Consider the following 19492-nt stretch of genomic DNA (forward strand, 5'->3'; position numbering starts at 1 on the left):
GGCTATGTGCGTATGACCACACAAATTATGCGAGATGGGGACCGTGTATCTCTCCGACATGAAAATGTTGGAGAATACAGCGCCTGATGTATACAGTGCATTTCTCGCCGGGAACTTTGTGGTACAACGCAGCAAACGTCCGTTCAGCTCTGTGCCAGTCGATCAAGCTACAGAATGGATCAACCGCATATGTAAGATATTGAATGGCATAATCGTAATCACCAGGAATGATACTGCAAGGGATCGATTCTGCTTGACGTGGTGTGAGCACTCCGAAATTGCCCTAGATACCAAACGGCTCCTAAAACTGATCGATGACGAGATCGTAGAGGAGGTGATATCTACGAGAAAGGAGGCTATGCCTGGATGTCTAAGGCATGATGAAGGCAATGTTCAAAATCTGATGGACCAGTTTGAGCGATTCCGTATTTTCCAAGCAGCGGATACACTCCCACCGGCACAATCACCAGACCTGGTGGAGGAATCGCAGGAACCTACACTTGTATCTTTGACAACAAATGATCTCGCCACGATGGGAATACAAACTTCCCTGTTGCCAGCCTATGAGCAAGGTCTTCGAAGGTTACAAAGTTTTGTGGATGAGAGGCTGGTAACTCGAGAGACGGGTCTCTTCGATACGCTGTCGAGGATCAATTCCAAATCCTTTGCTCATCTCTACAAAAGCACAGCTCTGACCTCAACAGCTGAGAAGAAATTCATCAAGGCAGACACAAAACTCATACAGAGGTTGTTCAATGCAACCAGAGCTGGACGATGTGTCGATATGTCCAGGATTCTTCAGCACGAACTTTCGTCGCTTCCATCGTCGCCAGTCAAGAGAAACAGACAGATGAATCAGACAAACAAGGCTGATATGCTTCATATCCTGACAAACGACGTGGATATCGAAACACCAGCGAATATTCCATCCCTGCAGGAGCCGTCAGCTCTCATCATCGATGGTCACGCCATCATCCAAGTGATGGGGAAGCCGTCTCATTGTCGCACGTTTGCTGACCTTGGTCGTACATATCACGAGAGGATTGTAAAGCTATTTCACCAGTCATTCACTCGCATTGACATCGTCTTCGATCGGTACATTGGAACAGGGTCAATAAAATCGGCAACTACATCACAGCATGGGCAGAAGAAGTGACCAATCCGAAAAATCATTGATCCAGGAGATGTACCACTGCCAGAGGTATGGGATAAATTCATAGCCCTGGACCAGAACAAAGCTGACCTCGCTAAATTCGTCGCCGAGTACCTCATTTCGACTGATCGGAATTACCCACAGTCTTGCAAGCTGATTGTAGGGGGAGGTTTCGCTGAACCGGAGATGGCGAAGTCAACTACATGTGGCCAAATTACTGATTTGGCCGCGAACCATGAAGAGGCCGATACGCGCATGGTCGTACCTGTAGCACATACTGTCAGGGAGAAATACAAGAGAGTGGTCGTGGAGAGCAAGGATACAGACGTATTATTAATCCTCATCCATTTCTTCGGTGATGCAAACGTTGATCTGTGGATGAAAAGTGGGACTGGCAAAAAACGTGTCTACTACCAAATTGCACCAATTGTACAAAAGCTATCGCGTCCTGTCAGGAACAATCTGCTCGGATTTCATGCCTTTACCAGATATGATGTGACGTCTTCATTCTACGGATACGGGAAACGGAGCTGCTGGAAAGTGTACATGGAACAGCCAGAGCTACTGGCGAATATTGGGCATGATGGATCCACTGACGAGGCTGAAAAGTTCCTGTGCCATTTGTATGGAGTGGACAACGCTGACGATCTGCTCTCTGCCAAATCCCAGATGTTCGAAAAAGGTCTCCGGGATTTCGAAAAGCTACCACCAACTTTCGACGCATTCGAGATCCATCATATCAGGTCAAATCATCAGGCAAAAATCTGGCACCAGGCTGATAAACCTTGGATAGCGGTTGAAGCTCCAGAAGAGACGGGTGGCTGGAAGCTAACAGACTCTGGACTTGAGATCGTGTGGATGCGACTCCCCACCATTCCAGCTTCTTCTACTGAACTAGTCACTTGTGCGTATAAAAGCAAGTGTCGAACGAGTGCATGTAAGTGCAGCAAGTCTCGACAGAACTGTATCCCAGCATGCAGGTGTGATGCTGTCAACTGCAATAATGACTACCACTAACTACAGCTATATGGGTGAGCAAATTATATTTCAAACATTCTCTTTTGTGCCAACTCTCTTATACAACGTTTTGATCTCACATGAGTTCATCTTACGAGTTGAGAACTCACGTGAGAAGATTACATGCGTCCATCTTCAGAAATTCGAGAAAATGGCCATTTTACAATTGCAGCCTTTCATGTTTTCAAGTTAATCTCTAGTCTAAATTTATTGCTGAGACTAAAGGACAGTAGCCTAGGCGAATAATTCATACACAGGCATATAGATGTGGCAATGCTGAAACGAAATTCACTATAACCAAAAAATGAGGAATTTGGCATTTGACCTTGACCTTTGACCTCAAAGGTCAAAGTTCGAGATGGTATGGGGCATATTCTGAAGCTTCACCCTATCATCTTACTTTCAGACATGCATAATCACTTTTAACAAGAAATGCCTATGGGACTAATTTTTAGACCCCGGAGATAGTCTTGGCCGGCCGTCTATATTATTCTACGACAGCAGTAACTATTTACAAGGACACTGGAGGAGCACACAAAAGAAAATATAGTAATACTTCTTGAAGCTACAAAAAAATTTGATGGCAGTGGAAAATGGCTGCCACAGCCATCAGCAGCTGAATTTGAGATGATCCAATATCCAAATCTGTTCATAATATGATAGGCTACTAGTGTGCCAAATTTGGTGCTTTCCTCACAAAATGCACAATTGTTATGCTATATTTTCGTTTTTATCTTGCCAAAGCAAGATATGTTACTCGATCGGTTTGTTTGTTTTTTTGTTTATATATTTATATATTTGTCTGTTACAATTGATTTTCAACTTTCAACTTGCTCTCTAAGTCACAGTTCTAAAGCAATGGCTCTCAAACTTGACATGTATACTCGTGAGCGCAATAGCTTTCGACGCCCAAAATTTCGAAGGTCAAGGTCAAAGGTCAAGGTCACCAGAATGTCAAACATCAAAATCAACGAAACCCTTCGCTTTTGAGTAAATTTTATCGGATCATCTCCAAACTTGGTGGATATGTAGCATATCGATAGGCGCTCAGCTGATTAGTTTTTGGTGGCGATCGGCCTTGACCTTCATGGTTAGCGCCTAAGGTCGAAGTTGACCTTCATGAAGGTCATTTTTAAATCTTTGACTAACAATATTGAGTAGTACCTCAAATTGAAGCCCTAGAAGAGTGTTTCTCAGATATATAAAAATTTCGTCGTTAAGACGTCATTTGCTGACGTCATGACGAAAAAAACTGATTTTTCATAAAAAATGAAACTCAAATCAAGGTCTTTTGGCAAGATAACCTTTGGCCTAAGGCCAAGGTACGCTTTTTTTTTAACTAAGTTTCCCCACTAACATGTTTGTGAAGTACAACATGTTGCCTTTTGATTAAACCCATCGGCGAAGCGACGGGAGGCATGCCAGGTTCCCTGCAAACTAAGGATGAAACACGTGCACAGGGTGTCTGCATTGAATATCACCGACCTATCATCTTAGTGAGTTCACCCTGCATCAAATGCCAATGGAATGTATGACTGAACTACAGTCATGGAGTCAACATTTCCTTACCTGGATATGTCAACTCACCAGTCATGCTGGATTGCCTCTTGTGCTGTGATTCGCTGACACTGATCCACCTCCATTAGTTGACTCACCAGCTCCTTGGCTGTCAATAAAGCAAAACAATACTCACAAGTATTAACCAAAACAAAGGTACTTTTGAAGACGACTTGGTGTAAAAAAAAAAATAATGAATAAGTGGTGATTCTTTAGCACGTTCAGGCAGACAAATAATCTGCTTCGATTACTATTCCAGAAGCTCGAGTTTCAATGTTTAGTATTACATTTTGGCCATTAATGTTCTAAAAACCAACTGCACAAGGTTTGCCATTTGCAGCCGTAACATCTAAAACTCCAGGTATTTGTTGCAAAACATAAGTTACCGGCATCAGAGATGTCATCCCAGTAAGGTGAGTCAAACTCGTAATCTCCAGCAAGGATCTTGCGGAACAGATTCTTGTCATGACTGTCATAATCTTCTTCATCTTGCTCCTCATAAAACGGAGGATTTCCTGACAACCTGTAACCCAGATATATCTATAAATATATATTTATATATGTGCTGATCTTTGCGATCCACATTATATTATTGAACCCACTTTATCGGCCCATCAATTCACTATCCATGACAATCCAGACCTATAATACAATTCCACCCATAGAAATTTTGTCATATTCTCTTCGTATCATTTTATCTTAATGCTGGAAAATATTCCATGGCATGAACGTACATACGAGACCCACAAGCAGCAATAATCACTCGTATTTTAAGGAGCTCTTATTTTTACTTCCGTCATCAAAGGTGGAAGGAGGGGTTATGTTTTCACATCTGTCTGTCTGTTTGTCTGTCTGTGAGCAGGATATCTCAAAAAGTTGTGGATGGATTCGGACTTTTCTCGACTTCAAAATTTTATCGACAGGTTGGGAGTGTGACAAGGACGAATTGATCAGATTTTGGTGAACATCCAGATCTGGATACGAGAATTTTATTTTATTTTTTTCAAGTGATTCTTCACTATTGAGAGATAGGACCAAAAACGATACAAATCACAATATTTCAAAACATTGTGGACAATTTATGACACAACTTGCTGGAGGAGTTGTGTAGGTGATCAGAACAAAGCAATTAGATTTTGATTCAGATCCGGATGCAGATTCGGCCTGTCAGTGGGATACAAAACGTAAACTATCCAGCCTGGCGGAGGTATGTGCTCTTCCGAGTTCCGTTCTCGTTTTTCCTGTGATTCTTCGCTCTCCACAGGTGTTACTGTTTCTTAAAATGTCGACTTGTGCACCTGGCAGGAAATGTGTAAAATGTTTCATTGGGGAACGATCTCATATCAAACTAGTCTAATAATATTTTTTATAAAGCATTGCAGTGAACTCTGATCCAAATAATTTTAAAGCAACATATGTATTTGTATATTGTAATCAGTAAAAAATAGCGTGTTGGATAAAAACATTCGAAAGGAAATAACTTGCACCAAAAACTTTAACATTTTCACTCTCACGCTGACGCTGACGCTCAAAGAATAGTCTAATAATATTTTTTATAAAGCATTGCAGTGGTCTGATCCAAATAATTTTAAAGCAATATATGTATTGTATATTGTAATCAGTAACAAATAGTGTGGTAGATAAAAACATGAGAAAGGAAATAACTTGCACCAAAAACTTTAACATTTTCATGCTCATGCTACGGATCGATACTTAAAATGAGGTCAAACACTGCACTCCCCCTCATGGGCTTATCTACAAACTGGGTTAAAAAGCAATCCTGGACTAAAACTAGGAAATCCTCATCTGCTCTGCCCTTTCCATGCTCCTGAACTCAATCGATCCCTGGCAAGTTAAAATTCCCCATCATCAATACTCTTCCCTGACCACATGCCCTTTTGAATTCTTCATGTATTCCTCCTTCCTCCTCTTCCTTCACACCAGGAGCCCTATTAAAGCATCCTACCAGTATCTTACTGTTTTTACAATCTCTAATCTCCACCCATACAGAATCCTCTACATTAATTCCCTCCATAATGTCACTCCTTTCTCTTGATGCAAGCTGTCCTTTACCCAGATTGCTGCTGCTGCTGCTGCTGCTCCTCCTCCTCCTCCCCCTTCTCTTCCTCCTATTCTCTCCTTCCTATCACACCGATACCCCCTGTGGCCTTCGAATCCTGTCCTCCAGTTACTCTCCTTAAACCATGTCTCACTCACTAACTCTATCGTACTCCTCGTGATTCACTTTGGCTTCAAGCTGTTCCATCTTATTATTTAAACTTCTGGCATTGGTATAGAATATATTTAACATTGGTTTAGAAATTATGACATCATCCATCATGTAATTTGGCAGCCATATTGTTAAAAGATAAAAAATAAAAAGGGAAAAAATCTTCTTCTCCAGAACCACCTTACAGATCGAAGTGAAACTGCACACAAATTATCCACTATCTATGTTGAATAAAGTTTGATAACTATGACATAATAGGTCACATGGTATGGCAGCCAATTTGGATTTACCCTCAAACCTTCAATAATCTTCTCCAGAATGGCTGGAGAGATTGAGGGCAAACTTCACAGACATATTCCCCATGACTTGGGGATATTAAGATGATAAAGAATAATTGTTAAGTCACATGGTTCGGTGGCCATACTGGATTGAAGAAAAATATTAAATAATGTTTTCTCTGGAACTGCTTATCCAATTAAAGCAAAATTTACCAACCATCATCAAATCATATACCTGCATACAGTCTGGAAATTATGACATCATATGTTATGTGGTGTGGCACCCATATTGGATAGAAAAACAAACCTTATCCGATCAAAACAAAACTTCTCATACGTGATCCTCCACCAAGTCTTGTGCAGAGTCCAAATTTTAAGTACCATTGGTCATGTGGTTTGGTAGCCATGTTAATTTGAAAACCAAAAATTAAAAAACCTTTTTCTCCAAAACCGCTAAACATTCAATATGAAACATGTTACGTTACATGGAGCAAGGGAAGTGACTCTTAATTGCAAAGATTCGCTTCGATTGCTATAGCGGTTTCCGAAATATAATTTTTTCAACATTTTCCTTGAATCCAATGTGGCTGCTGACATCATTTTAAGTCAAATGTATGCAGCAAGGGTACTGCAAAGGCTAGTATTGATAGGATAAACGGTTTCAGAGAAATAATTGTTTAATCATTCCTTGAAAACCAACATGACTGCCACATCATGTGACGGATGAAATCATTCTTATCCAAAGCAGGGTTGTATCGAAGCAGGGTGGCATGGTTTTTGTTTTCACCATAGAAATTTCACGAAATTTTCACCATAAATACAACTACTCATTTAAAATGTTTTTGTTTTAACTATGACGCCATAGGTCACGTGGTGTGGCAGCTACGTTGGAAAAACGGAAAAACTTTGAACCTCTTTACCTCTGAAACTACTACATGGAAAAAATTGAAACTTGGCAGGTGTGAGGTACTCTTCATGGAAAACAAATGTGATTTTTTTTTAAACAATGCCATACCTTATCACATCATAATTTCATATGTCAAATGCTTTATCCGATCAGTATGAAAATTTTTGAGGGTCATCTCAGGCTAAATTGTAATTGGCAAAAAATTGATGATATCATCGGTCACGTGGTTTGGCAGCCATATTGTTTTCAACATAAAACCTTCAAAAATCTTCTTATCCATAATGGCTGAACAGATTGAGGTGAAACTTTACAGGTATGATCGCCAATCCATGAGGAACCAAAAGTTCTCCACCTATGATGTCATAGGTCACATAGTTTGGCAGCTATGATTTTTTTGAAGAATAAACATTTTAAAATCTTCTTCTGCAGAACGGCTTGACAGATAGAGGGGAAACTTCACTTACACGTTCCACATTCCGTGGGGATACCAGGGTGTCAGTTCACAAATAATTAATAGGTCACATGGTCTGGCAGCCATATTGGTTTGAACAAAATTATTTTTAAAAAATCTTTCTCTTGAATCGCTTACCGTAAAATTCGGACGATTAGCCGCAAGTGTTTCCCTCAACTTCGACCTCTGCGGCTAAAATAACGATGCGGCTTGTTTATGGATTTTTCCGATGTTGCGGGTTTTCCCGATGACGCGTTCAGGCCAAATCAAGTTGTTGTTGTCGTCAGTCTCCAGTCTATGTTTAGATTCACATTAGGTTTCAAAACTGGTTTTGACTCTTTGTGAATTCAAAACTCACTGTAAAAGTGTGCTAGTGATAACTGTTTACGGTTTTTTCCTCCAAATTTGCACACGTCCTTTACACACACGAAACATTCAGTTAATCGCCCTTGCGCAGACAACTTCCATCATGCCGAAAACACGACGCAATGCTTACGATGCAGCTTTCAAATTGAAGGCGATCAAACTGGCCATTGAAAGGGGAAACCGAGCTGCTGACGATGAACTTGGAGTGAATGAATCCATGATCAGACGTTGGAGAAAGCAGAGGGGTGAACTTTCTCGCTGCAAAAAGTCAACAAAGGCTTTCAGAGGTAGGAAATGCCGATGGCCGGAACTGGAAGACGAACTTGGAGACTGGGTTAACACAAAGAGAGTGTGGTCGGGGTGTTTCTACTGTTCAGATTTGACTCAAAGCAAGATCGATCGCTGCAGAAAAGAAAATAGAAGAATTTCAGGGCGGGCAGTCATGGTGTTTCAGATTTACGAAACGCAAACGTCTTTCTGTCAGAGCACGAACTCCCTCCTGTCAACAACTCCCTCCTGACTTCGAAGAAAAAAAAATCGCACAAACTTTCAGAACTACACGCAGGAGAAAATAGCAGAGAACTTCATTGCTCCCCAGGACATAATTAATATGGATGAGGTCCCTCTGACCTTTGACCTACCTCTCAATCGGACTGTAAACAAAAAAGGCGAATCGTCCATCTGTTTAAAAACAACTGGTCACGAGAAAACCAATTTTACTTGCGTCCTGCGCGGCACGGCATCCGGAGAAAAACTTCCACCAATGGTCATATTTAAACGCATTACGTTGCCAAAAGAGAAGTTTCCAAAAGGAATCATTATTAAAGTGAACAAGAAAGGATGGATGAATGAAACGCTAATGAAGACGTGGCTCACTGAGTGCTACGGCAAGCGACAGGGAGGGTTCGTCCACCGAAACAAGGCCATGTTGGTTTTGGACAGCATGAAGGCCCACATTACTGATGTTTTTACATTACATGAAGGCCACACATTACTAAAAGAAACAATCAGATCGACTAACTCCATCGCAGCAGTAATCCCAGGCGGCACGACCAAATATCTTCAACGTCTTGATATCAGTGTTAATCGTGCTTTCAAAGTAGCACTGCGTGTCGAATGGGAAACATGGATGATCAGTGGCGAAAAATCTTTCACCAAAACTGGACGTATGCGACAAGCAGGCTTCGCAGAGGTCCATCAATGGATTTTGACAGTGTGGGGAAAAGTAAAACAATCTACGATCGTCAACAGCTTTCGCAAAGCTGAACTCTTGTATGTAGTAGACGACAGCGAAGCCACTAGCTCCAGCCAGCAAGACTTGGATTCATCCGACAGTGAAAAAGAGGCCGGGGACAGCGATGCAGCTACAGCAGAAGAAGCTGTGCTTCTGTTGTTCAACTCCGACACTGAAGACGAAGCTTTCAGTGGCTTCAGTGGAAATGATGACGACGACCAATAAATGTGACTACCGGTATTTTTTGATTGTGTGTATTATTGTGTATATTTGGTGTAGCTGTATTTTTATTTTTGTGTTGCTTTGTCACTGAATTTGTGATTGAATTTGTGCTTTGCGCGCATCTGACAAGTTTCTGTGGCTATAGAGTTTCTCACTTTTTGTGGCTAATTTTCGGACGTTTTTGCGCTTGGTTATTTTTGTGCAACATTTGCGGCTTATAAACCAGTGCGGCTTGTGTGTGTTTAAATTCCAGATTTTTTTTTAATTTAGGGGATGCGGCTTATATAATGATGCACTCAATTTTACGGTATTTTACGGTAATCAATTTTACGGTATTTTACGGTCCGAATTTTACGGCAATCAATTGATGTGAAATGTCACAGTTATGATTGAGTAGACATATGGAATGTATGTTTTAAATTTCAACCTGATCGGGTGCATGGTCTAGCAGCCAGAATTATTTAATGTTTTAAATCTGGGTTCAGAGATATAAATCAAACTTCGTAAAGTATGTATAATGATGTAATAATGTGGGTGGAGGCATATCTAGCAACGTCGGGACGTTGAAGGTTGGCGTAATCTAGTTTTTTAATAATTCCAAGAATCTGGTTTGCTTTCAGAACTGCAGTTGATATATGCTTGTGAAAATTGGGATCAGAACCAACTATTGCACCCAGATCCTTTTCATGATGGACTACTTGTAGGTTTTCCCCACTCATATTATAATCAGCCTTCAAGTTCATTTCTTCAATGTGGAGTACTTTGCACTTATCATCATTAAAGGGCAACTGACATTCATTTAACCACTTTCCTGCCTGGTTTATGTCTCCATGTAGTGTGTTGCATTGACTCTAGCTTCCAACTGCCCCATATATCTTAGTATCATCTGTAAATATATGCAGGGTGCTCTGGACTGTGTCGGGGAGATCATTAATAAATAAGACGAAAAGCAAGGGGCCTATCACATTCCCTGTGGGACTCCACTTTTCACAGGTCTCCAATTTGAATTCACCCCATTGAGCAATATACATTGCTTTCTCCCAGTCAGAAATGACTGAGCCATTTGTAAAGCTTGCCCTTGATACAATAATACCTGGAGTGATACTACATGATGCACATTCACATATGGAGAGAATTCAGGGAATGCACTACAAATGTAAATGTTAAAATGTAAAAGGATCAGTTAGTAGTTATTGTAAGAGAATGAGTGTTTTAAGAGTAGGGATATTGTAAGAGCAAGTTCATTTTCGGATATATGCCTCAACACCAGTGAGTTTTGCAGTTCACTCAGGCAGATTAGCAGGGAGCGCAAGCAGCCAGCTATCTCTCTTCAGGACTGGTCTTCTATAATTACTGCTTCTGATGTTAACTCAGCCTGGGAATTCTATCACAGAAACCTGCTCTCTCTCATACAGAGATTCATCCCATCTCATCTCCAATTATCCTGCCTTTCTTCCCACCCATGGTAAACTGAATCCTGTGGTGAGGTGGTTGCTCTGAAACAACTTGCCTTCTCTTCCTGGAAGGCTAATCCAACCGAAGGCCATCTCAGTGAATTCAAAAACGTCTGGAACAAGTGTGTGTCCACTCTCAGGAGACCCAGAAAACAACATCTGTCCAACCACAAGAATGAACGTTCAAACTTGTCTCCCTCCTCTAAATCCTGTGAGCACCTTCTTAATTCTGTCTCTGGTGTGTGCTCCTCTTCCATCCCCCCCCCTCTTCAAATGGCAACACAGCCAACTCTGCTCACGGGAAGGCTGAATGCCTCAATTCTTTGTTTGCTTCCAAATCTTATGTTCCCAACCCCTCGCTCTTTTCAACTGCTCCTGGACTTTGTCTTTTGCACCTGAGAATGTGGAGAAAGTTATTTCAAACTTTGACTCTGACTCTGCAACTGGACCAAATGGCATCAGCTCACGTGTTCTAAAATCATCTTACATTCCATCCGCCAACAAGCTTGGAAATCTGCCAACATCATTGCATGAAATAAAAATGTGCAACAATTGATCCTCTCAACGACAGACCTATCAGCTAACTTCCAATCATCACCAAGGCCACACAATCCATCATCCCAGTTGATATGAAATCCTTCCTTTTCTACAATAACATCATCTCAAATCACCAATTTGGTTTCAGACGAGATCACTCCACCTTGGACATACTGCTTCTACTCACCCAACATGAGATCAGGACTGTCTCTGGACATATATTGAGCTTTTGAGACAGCCTGGCATCCTGCATGACTCTCCAAACTGTCTGCCTATGGCCTCTAAGGTCAACTCCACACTTGGACGACTGACTTCCTCTAATCATGTAGCCTACATGTGATACTCAACGGAATCCTTTCATCTCCTCTCCCTGTCAAAGCTGGAGTACCCCAAGGCAGTGTTCTGGGAACCAGTCCTATTCCCGATCTTCATCAATGATTTCTCTGAATCTCTGGAAAATCCTCTCCACTTATTTGCTGATGACTCCACCCTCTGCCGTGACATCCCTCATCCTTCAGACAGGCAGGGTGGAGCCTCTTCCCTCTCTTCAAACCTTGAAAAAAAATCACAAAGTGGTCAAACAAGTGGAATATGTCTTTCAATCCTGACAAATCTCACACTCCCACTATCTTTCTCCGAAAGGAACATCTGGCAAACCTTCCAATCTACTTTATTAACAATCCTCTTGAGGAAGTTCAGTCATCAAACTTCTGGGTCTTACTATCAGCCATAATCTTTCTTGGGCAAACCACATTTCAAAGTTGGCCCCCAAAGCCAGCCGCCGACTTAGCATCCTCCATTGAACAAAGTCCTTCCTTGGCACACCTAAACTCCTATCCACCTCCAAGGCCTTCATCCACAGCTTGATGGAGTATTGCTCTCCCCTTTCAGCTGGCCCCCTACCTCACACCTTGCTCAGCTTGATGCTGTGAAAACGAAGGACTTCAGGATTATTGGAATCTCCCACAATGAAGCTGAGTCTCAGGGTCTATCAGTTCGCCATCGTAAACAGGTCGGTAGGCTCTCATTCTTATACCACCTGCTTTCTGGTCTTGCACCCTCTGCTCTTTCCATGTGATTTGTCACCCCGCCAGCCCCTCACAGGTTTCTGCAGGGAACACATGGTCCATCATCAATCCCTTCTCGTTAAGCTACCTACAGCCAGGATTCAATCTCATTCTCTTCAATCCTTCCAAGTCTTCAAGACAGCTATTCACCACCATCTCAGATCATCCCCAATCCAAAACCATGATCTTTTCTAACCTCGTTAACCCCCACCCCAGTCCCTCTTCCTTCCAAATTTCCAGTGCTCCCTTCTGAGAGTTTCCCTACTGTATTCATCTTTTTGACCGCATGAAACCTATCCTGCCCCCTATTCCTCTCCACAACCATTGTTTGTCCAAGTCTGCTTCTATCTTGGTCTTCAACTCTGCTGTTGGTGTTTCTCCCTCTCTCAACTGTTTCTTTTGTCCTGTTGTGTCCTGATCCATTCAGTGTACTAATCCTAATCCTTCCTTGAGCCTCGACTATGTATCCAAAAAAAAGGAGTATTGCAAGGATAGAAGTGTTCACTGTAAGACAATATGTATTCGTTGTAAGAGTAGGAGTATTGTAAGACAATATGCATTCGTTGTAAGAGTAGGAGTATTGTAAGATAATATGTATTCGTTGTAAGAGTAGGAGCATTGTAAGAGAATATGCATTCGTTGTAAGAGTAGAAGTATTGTAAGATAATATGTATTCATTGTAAGAGTAGGAGTATTGCAAGAGGGGTATTCATTGTAAGAGAATGGCTAATCATTGTAAGAGTAGGAGTATTCATTGCAAAACCAAAAACACCCACTCCTACCAATATGCGCCTCCATGTATTGTGATTTTGGTTGTTCATTTCATTAATTACTGCCCCACATAAAATTGCAAGTATCACGACTGCACTGTATATCTGAACAATAGAGTTCTTTGCTTGCTATCACCACGAGAAATGAAGTCATCGATAAACCTACTATATTTAGGGTATCATCTTCTCTTGGTGAATCCTACATGTCACAAACACTACTAAAAACTGTGGCTTCAGCATCCGGAAGGAATTACAAAAGAAAATGTCAAGCTTGTTATCTTGTATATCACAGAATCCCTGAGAAACATCAAATCTCTTGCTGAAGGTGAAGGAATTGATTTTGTTGTCACTTTGCAGTCAAGCTACATGGGGCCTCATCAAGCTATGTAGGGGTGACGTCAAGCTGCGTAGGGGGAATTTCACCACCATCTCATGCGATGTGAAAAGTTCCGCCGTTGCTGTCGCACTTCCGGCACCCATGCCCCCAGCTCATAACAGCATAATGTTAAACCTTGATAATCAAATTTAATCTCAAGAGAGAAGTCAAACATTTGCTTTTTAACACCTGCAGTCTTTACACGGTTGTCATACTCTCATACCTTTACAAAGTTGTCAATGCAAAATACAGTGTGCATAAAGGTAGACAGATTTGATGAAGTTTATTGACAAAGTGTGTCAATAGGTCATCATCCTTCTGTCTTCGTGCAGGTTCAAAACCCTATTATTGTGAAAAAAACCACAAAGGCATATTAATTCTCTATCACTATGAATTTGTATGGGACAAACAGTAGATTGATGGGCCCCATCAAATGATGACAAATAGCGCTACTTGAAGGTCACTGTGATGCTAGTTTTAGTTTTCCACTCAGATATCAAATCTTGAACCAGACAGTTTTGCCATCAACCCATCACCGACTGCTTCCTCTTCACGATACATTAAGCGCAAACAGAAAGATAGGAAAAAATAAATAATGAATGCAGGGTGTTTCAAAAAAGTGGATTGTTTGAGCAGCCTGACATTCTGTCATTTATAATACTATATCCTTCTCTCTTGCAGGTTAGGGTGGTGGTGGTGGTGGCGGTGGTCTGCCATTACTAACAAGTAGTCAGTAGGACCCTACTGTACATCACCTATGGTGTTCATAGTGGAACAAAAAAGTGAAAATCGTGACTTTGTGGTTTGATGCAAAATCCTATGTGCATGTGCACTGACAATACTGTCAGCATTACAATGTTCACACCCACATTTGACCTTCCAATGGGAGCATGCAACAGTTAGTGGAGCACTTCCAAGCACATGGATGCGTGAAAAATCAAAATAAAGGCAACAATGGCCGCCCACCAAGTGTTACCAAGGACCAAGGGAACACTGATCTTGTGAGAGATTCCGCTCTTGAAAGTCCTAAGGAATCCCACCATCAGCGTTCCCGAGAACTGGCGATCTCAGCCTCATCTGTGTGGCCATTCTCACTTTTGAACTCAAGCTCTGCCCCTAGATCATATCTGTAAGGCATAAATCAACTCTGAATGACATGGCAAGCTGAGTAACAGTGTGCGATTGGTGCAGTGACCCAATGGAAAGGTACCCAAATTGGATCAACTCCTTGTGGTTCAGTGATGAAGCACACTTGCACTTGAATGGGGCTATCAACAATCACAACATCTTTTGGGGTCCTGAGCCTCCTGATGAGGTGTCTGAGATATCTCTCAAGGGCCCCAAGTCCACTTGCTTCTGTGCATTGAATGCCAGATGGGGTATGCTGGGGCAGTATTGGTTCGAGAACGCCAATGGTAAGGCGGTGAGAGTCAACGGCGAGCAGTACTGGGAGGTCATATGCCGCTTCCACACTGATCTGTCTCCAAACCAACTCAGACTGTCTCCAAACCAACTCAGACTTGCATGGTTCATGCAGGACGGTGCCCCCACCGCACACTGCAGGTGAAACTGTTTGGAAATCGTGTCATCAGCCCGGGCACAGTGCATGAGTGCTACACCAACACCAGGAAAAGAGTGGGTGCCCAAAAGCCCAGATTTGAATCAATTTGATTTTTTCTTTTGGGGTGTTGCCAAAGGTCAAGTTTACACCACCAAACAAACTCTGGCTGTCCTGAAGCAGGAGGTGGAGGACTACTGTCAGGCTACCACTCCAGCCACTTGCAGACGAGTTGTGAAGAATTTCAGAGTCAGGATCAAAGCCTGCTTGAACAGAGGTGGAGCACCTTTTCAAAATGTCAATTTCCAAGCAGTATAACGAGTTATTTGAAAATGGCATGGTGGATGCTTTCCATCAATGTCTCACTGAACTTGCTACCTTTTGTAATTTTTCTACAATAAAAACGTTCAAATAGTCAACTTTTTTTGAAACACCCTGCACATGCAACTGGTATCATATGATAATTTGGAGTGGTGTCTGTTTGTTATCCCACACGTGCAGCACAAAGCAGGGATAAGCAACCGGTTCAATCTGTCTGACGTCATTCTATAATCCAGGAACTACTTAATTTCAATTGAAAATGCTCTCATACCTTTGCAAAGTTTTGTAAGAGTAACAACCACCTGATTAAATAACCAAACTTCTGAATAAATGTTTTGTTTTGTTTTTTTTTCTCCAACGTATAATTTTTTTTTAATTTGATTTCGATTGAATTCGACTGTACACTTATTGTAGAACACAAATTGCCTTGTTTTCACTTCCAAAAACAGTGTTTTCACTTCACTGCTCAGAAAGGCAAAGCAAGAGTTGAAAAGACCCTTTCCATGTGCCTTTTCTCCGATTGCTTGGGGTAAATGGTTCTATGACCTCTCTACTTTATGTTTGTTTGTGTTTATTACTTTTGTCACAATCTGGTGTTGGTGCAATGGTTGGAATGGTTAGGGTGGCTGACTTAAGAGCCTGCTTATAAATCCTAGGGTCTCGAGTTCAAGCCCCTGTCATGCTGTTAATTAACACCAGGTGGGTTGACTGAGCCTGTCATCCTTCTGAGGTTGGGGAAATGAGTACCAGTGTGCTGGTAACAGGGGGCATTGCATCATTGGCACAGCTGTGCCCCCAGAAAATGATGCAGCCAAGCAGCTACAGGCTGCACATGAATAAATAAATAACCTCTGCTGTATTTATTACTTGTGGATGAAGGTGATGTTTTCACCCCTGTTTGTCTGTCTGTTTGTCAGGATATCGTAAAAAGTTACTGACGGATTTGGACGAAACTTGGCGGACAGGTAGGGAGTATGACAAAGACGAATTTATTCGATTTTGGTGAAGATCTGGATACGAGAATTTTAAAAGTAATTTTTCGCTATTGAGACATTGTGCCAACAAGGATATAAAGTACAATATTTCAAAAAGTTGTGAACAAATAATGACAAAACTTGGTGGATGAGTTGGGTAGGTGACAAGAACAAACCAATTAGATTTTGATTCAGTTCTGGATACAGATCTGGCCTATCAGTGGGATACAAAACTGTTCAACCTTGCAAAGGAATGCGTTCTACCAAGTGCCATTATAGTTACCGTATATCTGCCATCGAAGGTGAATGGAGATTATGTTTTCACTTCTGTCTGGCTGTCTGTCTGTGGAAAGGGTATCTCAAAAGGTTGTTGAGAAATTCAGACTAAGTTTGGTGCAGAGGTTTGGTGTATGATAAGGACGAAATGATTAGATTTTGGTGAAGATCCGAATCCGGATACTATAATTTTTAAATTGATTCTTCACCATTGAGAGATCAGGCCAAAAACGACATATAGCACGAAATCTCAAAAAGTTATGGACGGATTCAAATGAAACTTCATGGACAGGTTGGGTGTGTGACACTGACAAATTGATTCGATTTTGATGAAAATTCGGATAAGATAGTTGTTTGATTGATTCTTCACCATTGAGAGGCTGGAGCAAAAATCGATATACAACATGATATCTCAAAAAGTTGTGGACGAGTTATGACAAAAGTATGTGGATGAGTTGGTTAGGTGACGAGAACAAGCGGATTCAATTTTGGTTAAGGTCTAGATCCAGATCCAGCCTATCAGTGGGATACAAAATGTAAACTGTTCAGTCAGGTGGAGGTATGCAGTCAACTGAGTGCCTTTCTCGTTAGTTACTTGCAAAATCGAAGATTTTTCAAGTATATTGGTCATTCGATTTTGTTATTCTGTCTGTGTCTGTTTATCGCCTACAGGTCACAATTTTAAACCCCCCCTTCGGAAAACTTCGCCACATGGTAGAGTTTGTCATAAGGAAGAAGCCTATTGTCTTCAAGGTCAAAAGGTCAACATAGGCCAAAGGTCAACAACTTAAATGACATTTCTAAAATCCTGAATTTTCATCCGATTGACGAAGTTTGAAGAGGATTTATATTTCCGGTCACTGAATTCAACAAGCCAATTATTTTTGAGGTCAACCTGAACCAAATGGTCAACATATGACCAAGTTCAACAACTAAGGAGGTATTTCTATAATCCTCGATGTTCATCCGATTCACTTGAAGTTTGAAGAGGAGTTTCATATGTTGTCATTGAATTCAACCACCAATTATTTTTGAGGTTAAATTTGTTTTTTGAATTTTGCAAATATCGTGATAAGCATGACGACTTCTTGTTTAGTCTGTCTGCCTGTTTGTTTGTCTGTTTGTTAATCGCCGACTTGTCACAATTTGTAACTGATCTTCATGAGACTTCACTACATGGTAGAGTTTGTCATAGGAAAAGTCTATTGTTTTTCAGGTCAAAAGGTCAAAAGGTCAACATAGGCCAAAGGTCAACAAATTTGTTGAATTTCTAAAATCCTCAATTTTCATCTGATTGACGACATTTGAAGAGGATTTTGATTTCAAGTCACTCAATTCAACCAGCCCATTAGTTTTGAGGTCAACATCGACCAAAAGGTCAACATAGGCCAAAGATCAACAACTAAGCTGGAATTTCTGAAATCCTCAATTTTCATCCCCTTAACTTGAAATTTGAAGAGGATTTGCATATCAGGTTACTGAATTCAACCAGCCAATTATTTTTGAGGTCAACATTGGCCAAAAGGTCAACATAGGCCAGATTTCTAATATTATCAATTTTCATCCAATTTACTCGGAATTTGAAGAGGAGTTGCATATTTGGTCATTGAATTCAACTACCAATTATTTTTGAGATCAAAATAGGCCAAAAGGTCAAGAACTGAGGTGAGATTTCTAAAATCCTCAATTTTCATCAAGTTGACTTGAAATTTGAAAGAGGTTTTATATTTTTGGTCACTGAATTCAACCAGCCAATTATTTTTGAGGTCAACATAGACCAAAAGGTCAACATAGGCCAAAGGTCAACAACTAAGTTGGAATTTCTGAAATCCTCAATTTTCATCCCCTTGACTTGAAATTTGAAGAGGATTTGCATATCAAGTTACTGAATTCAACGAACAAGTATTTTTGAGGCCAATGTAGGTCAAAAGGTTAACATAGGCCAAAAAGTTGACATAGTCATTTTTATAATTGTCTGTTTTCATTCATTTGACTTGAAATGTAAAGAGGATTTGTTTATTTTGTCATTAAATTCAACTAGCAATTATTTTTGTCAAATTTGTAATTCTTGGCGAATTAAACCTTCCTATCTGTAATTCTGGGGGAATCAACCCCCCTCCATCCCCCCCCCCCGTCTGTAATTCTTGGTGAATTAAACCTCCCCATCTGTAATTCTGGAGGAATTAAACCTCCCCATCTGTAATGCTGGGGGAATTAAACCTCCACGTCCATAATTCTGGGGGAGTCAAACCTCCCCATCCGTAATTCTGGGGGAATTAACCCCCTGTCTGCAATTCTGGGTCGGACAGGTTCTTCACAAGTGTTTTGAATTGGAATGAACTTCTTTACGTTCCCATCTGAGAACTTGACTTGCTCGTGGTGCCATCCAAGACCTCACTTTCAGATCACCAAAATAGCATTGATTTCATGAAATATTGTAATATATTTGGGCTTTTGCAACAGTTAAGAGGTTATGAAAGTTGTTAGATATTCTTCTTGCGTATGGCAGCTTGGCTTCTGGGTAGCTATCATTTTGGTAGGGTATGACTATACCGCTGATGCTGTGCCCCTATACCAGTACACTGGTACTCATTTCACCGACCTCAGAAGGATGACAGTCTGAGTCAACCCCACCTGGTGTTAATTCAGCAGCCAACGGGGCTCAAATTCAGGGCCTTAAGATTCCAAGCCAGCCGCCCTAACCACTAAGCCAACACCAAGCCTTGTTAGATATCACAACTAAT

At 41.1% G+C, this 19492-nt stretch overlaps 1 protein-coding gene across 3 annotated transcripts in view; it reads right to left on the bottom strand.

Moving 5' to 3' along the window:
- LOC147018433 (caM kinase-like vesicle-associated protein) overlaps positions 1-19492 on the bottom strand; it is a 179226-nt gene that overhangs the window by 19264 nt on the left and 140470 nt on the right. For all 3 annotated transcript variants that reach the window (XM_085898067.1, XM_085898068.1, XM_085898069.1), the window contains 2 exons: positions 4114-4250; positions 3758-3836 (listed from right to left, as the gene is read on the bottom strand). In XM_085898067.1, coding sequence (XP_085754193.1) covers positions 3758-3836; positions 4114-4250 — 216 coding nt within the window. The remainder of the gene's footprint in view (positions 1-3757; positions 3837-4113; positions 4251-19492) is intronic.

This window comes from Eptatretus burgeri, chromosome 10 (genome assembly GCF_056783735.1).
Source record: "Eptatretus burgeri isolate ZD-2024b chromosome 10, Ebu_testis_v1, whole genome shotgun sequence".
NCBI lineage: Eukaryota > Metazoa > Chordata > Myxini > Myxiniformes > Myxinidae > Eptatretus > Eptatretus burgeri.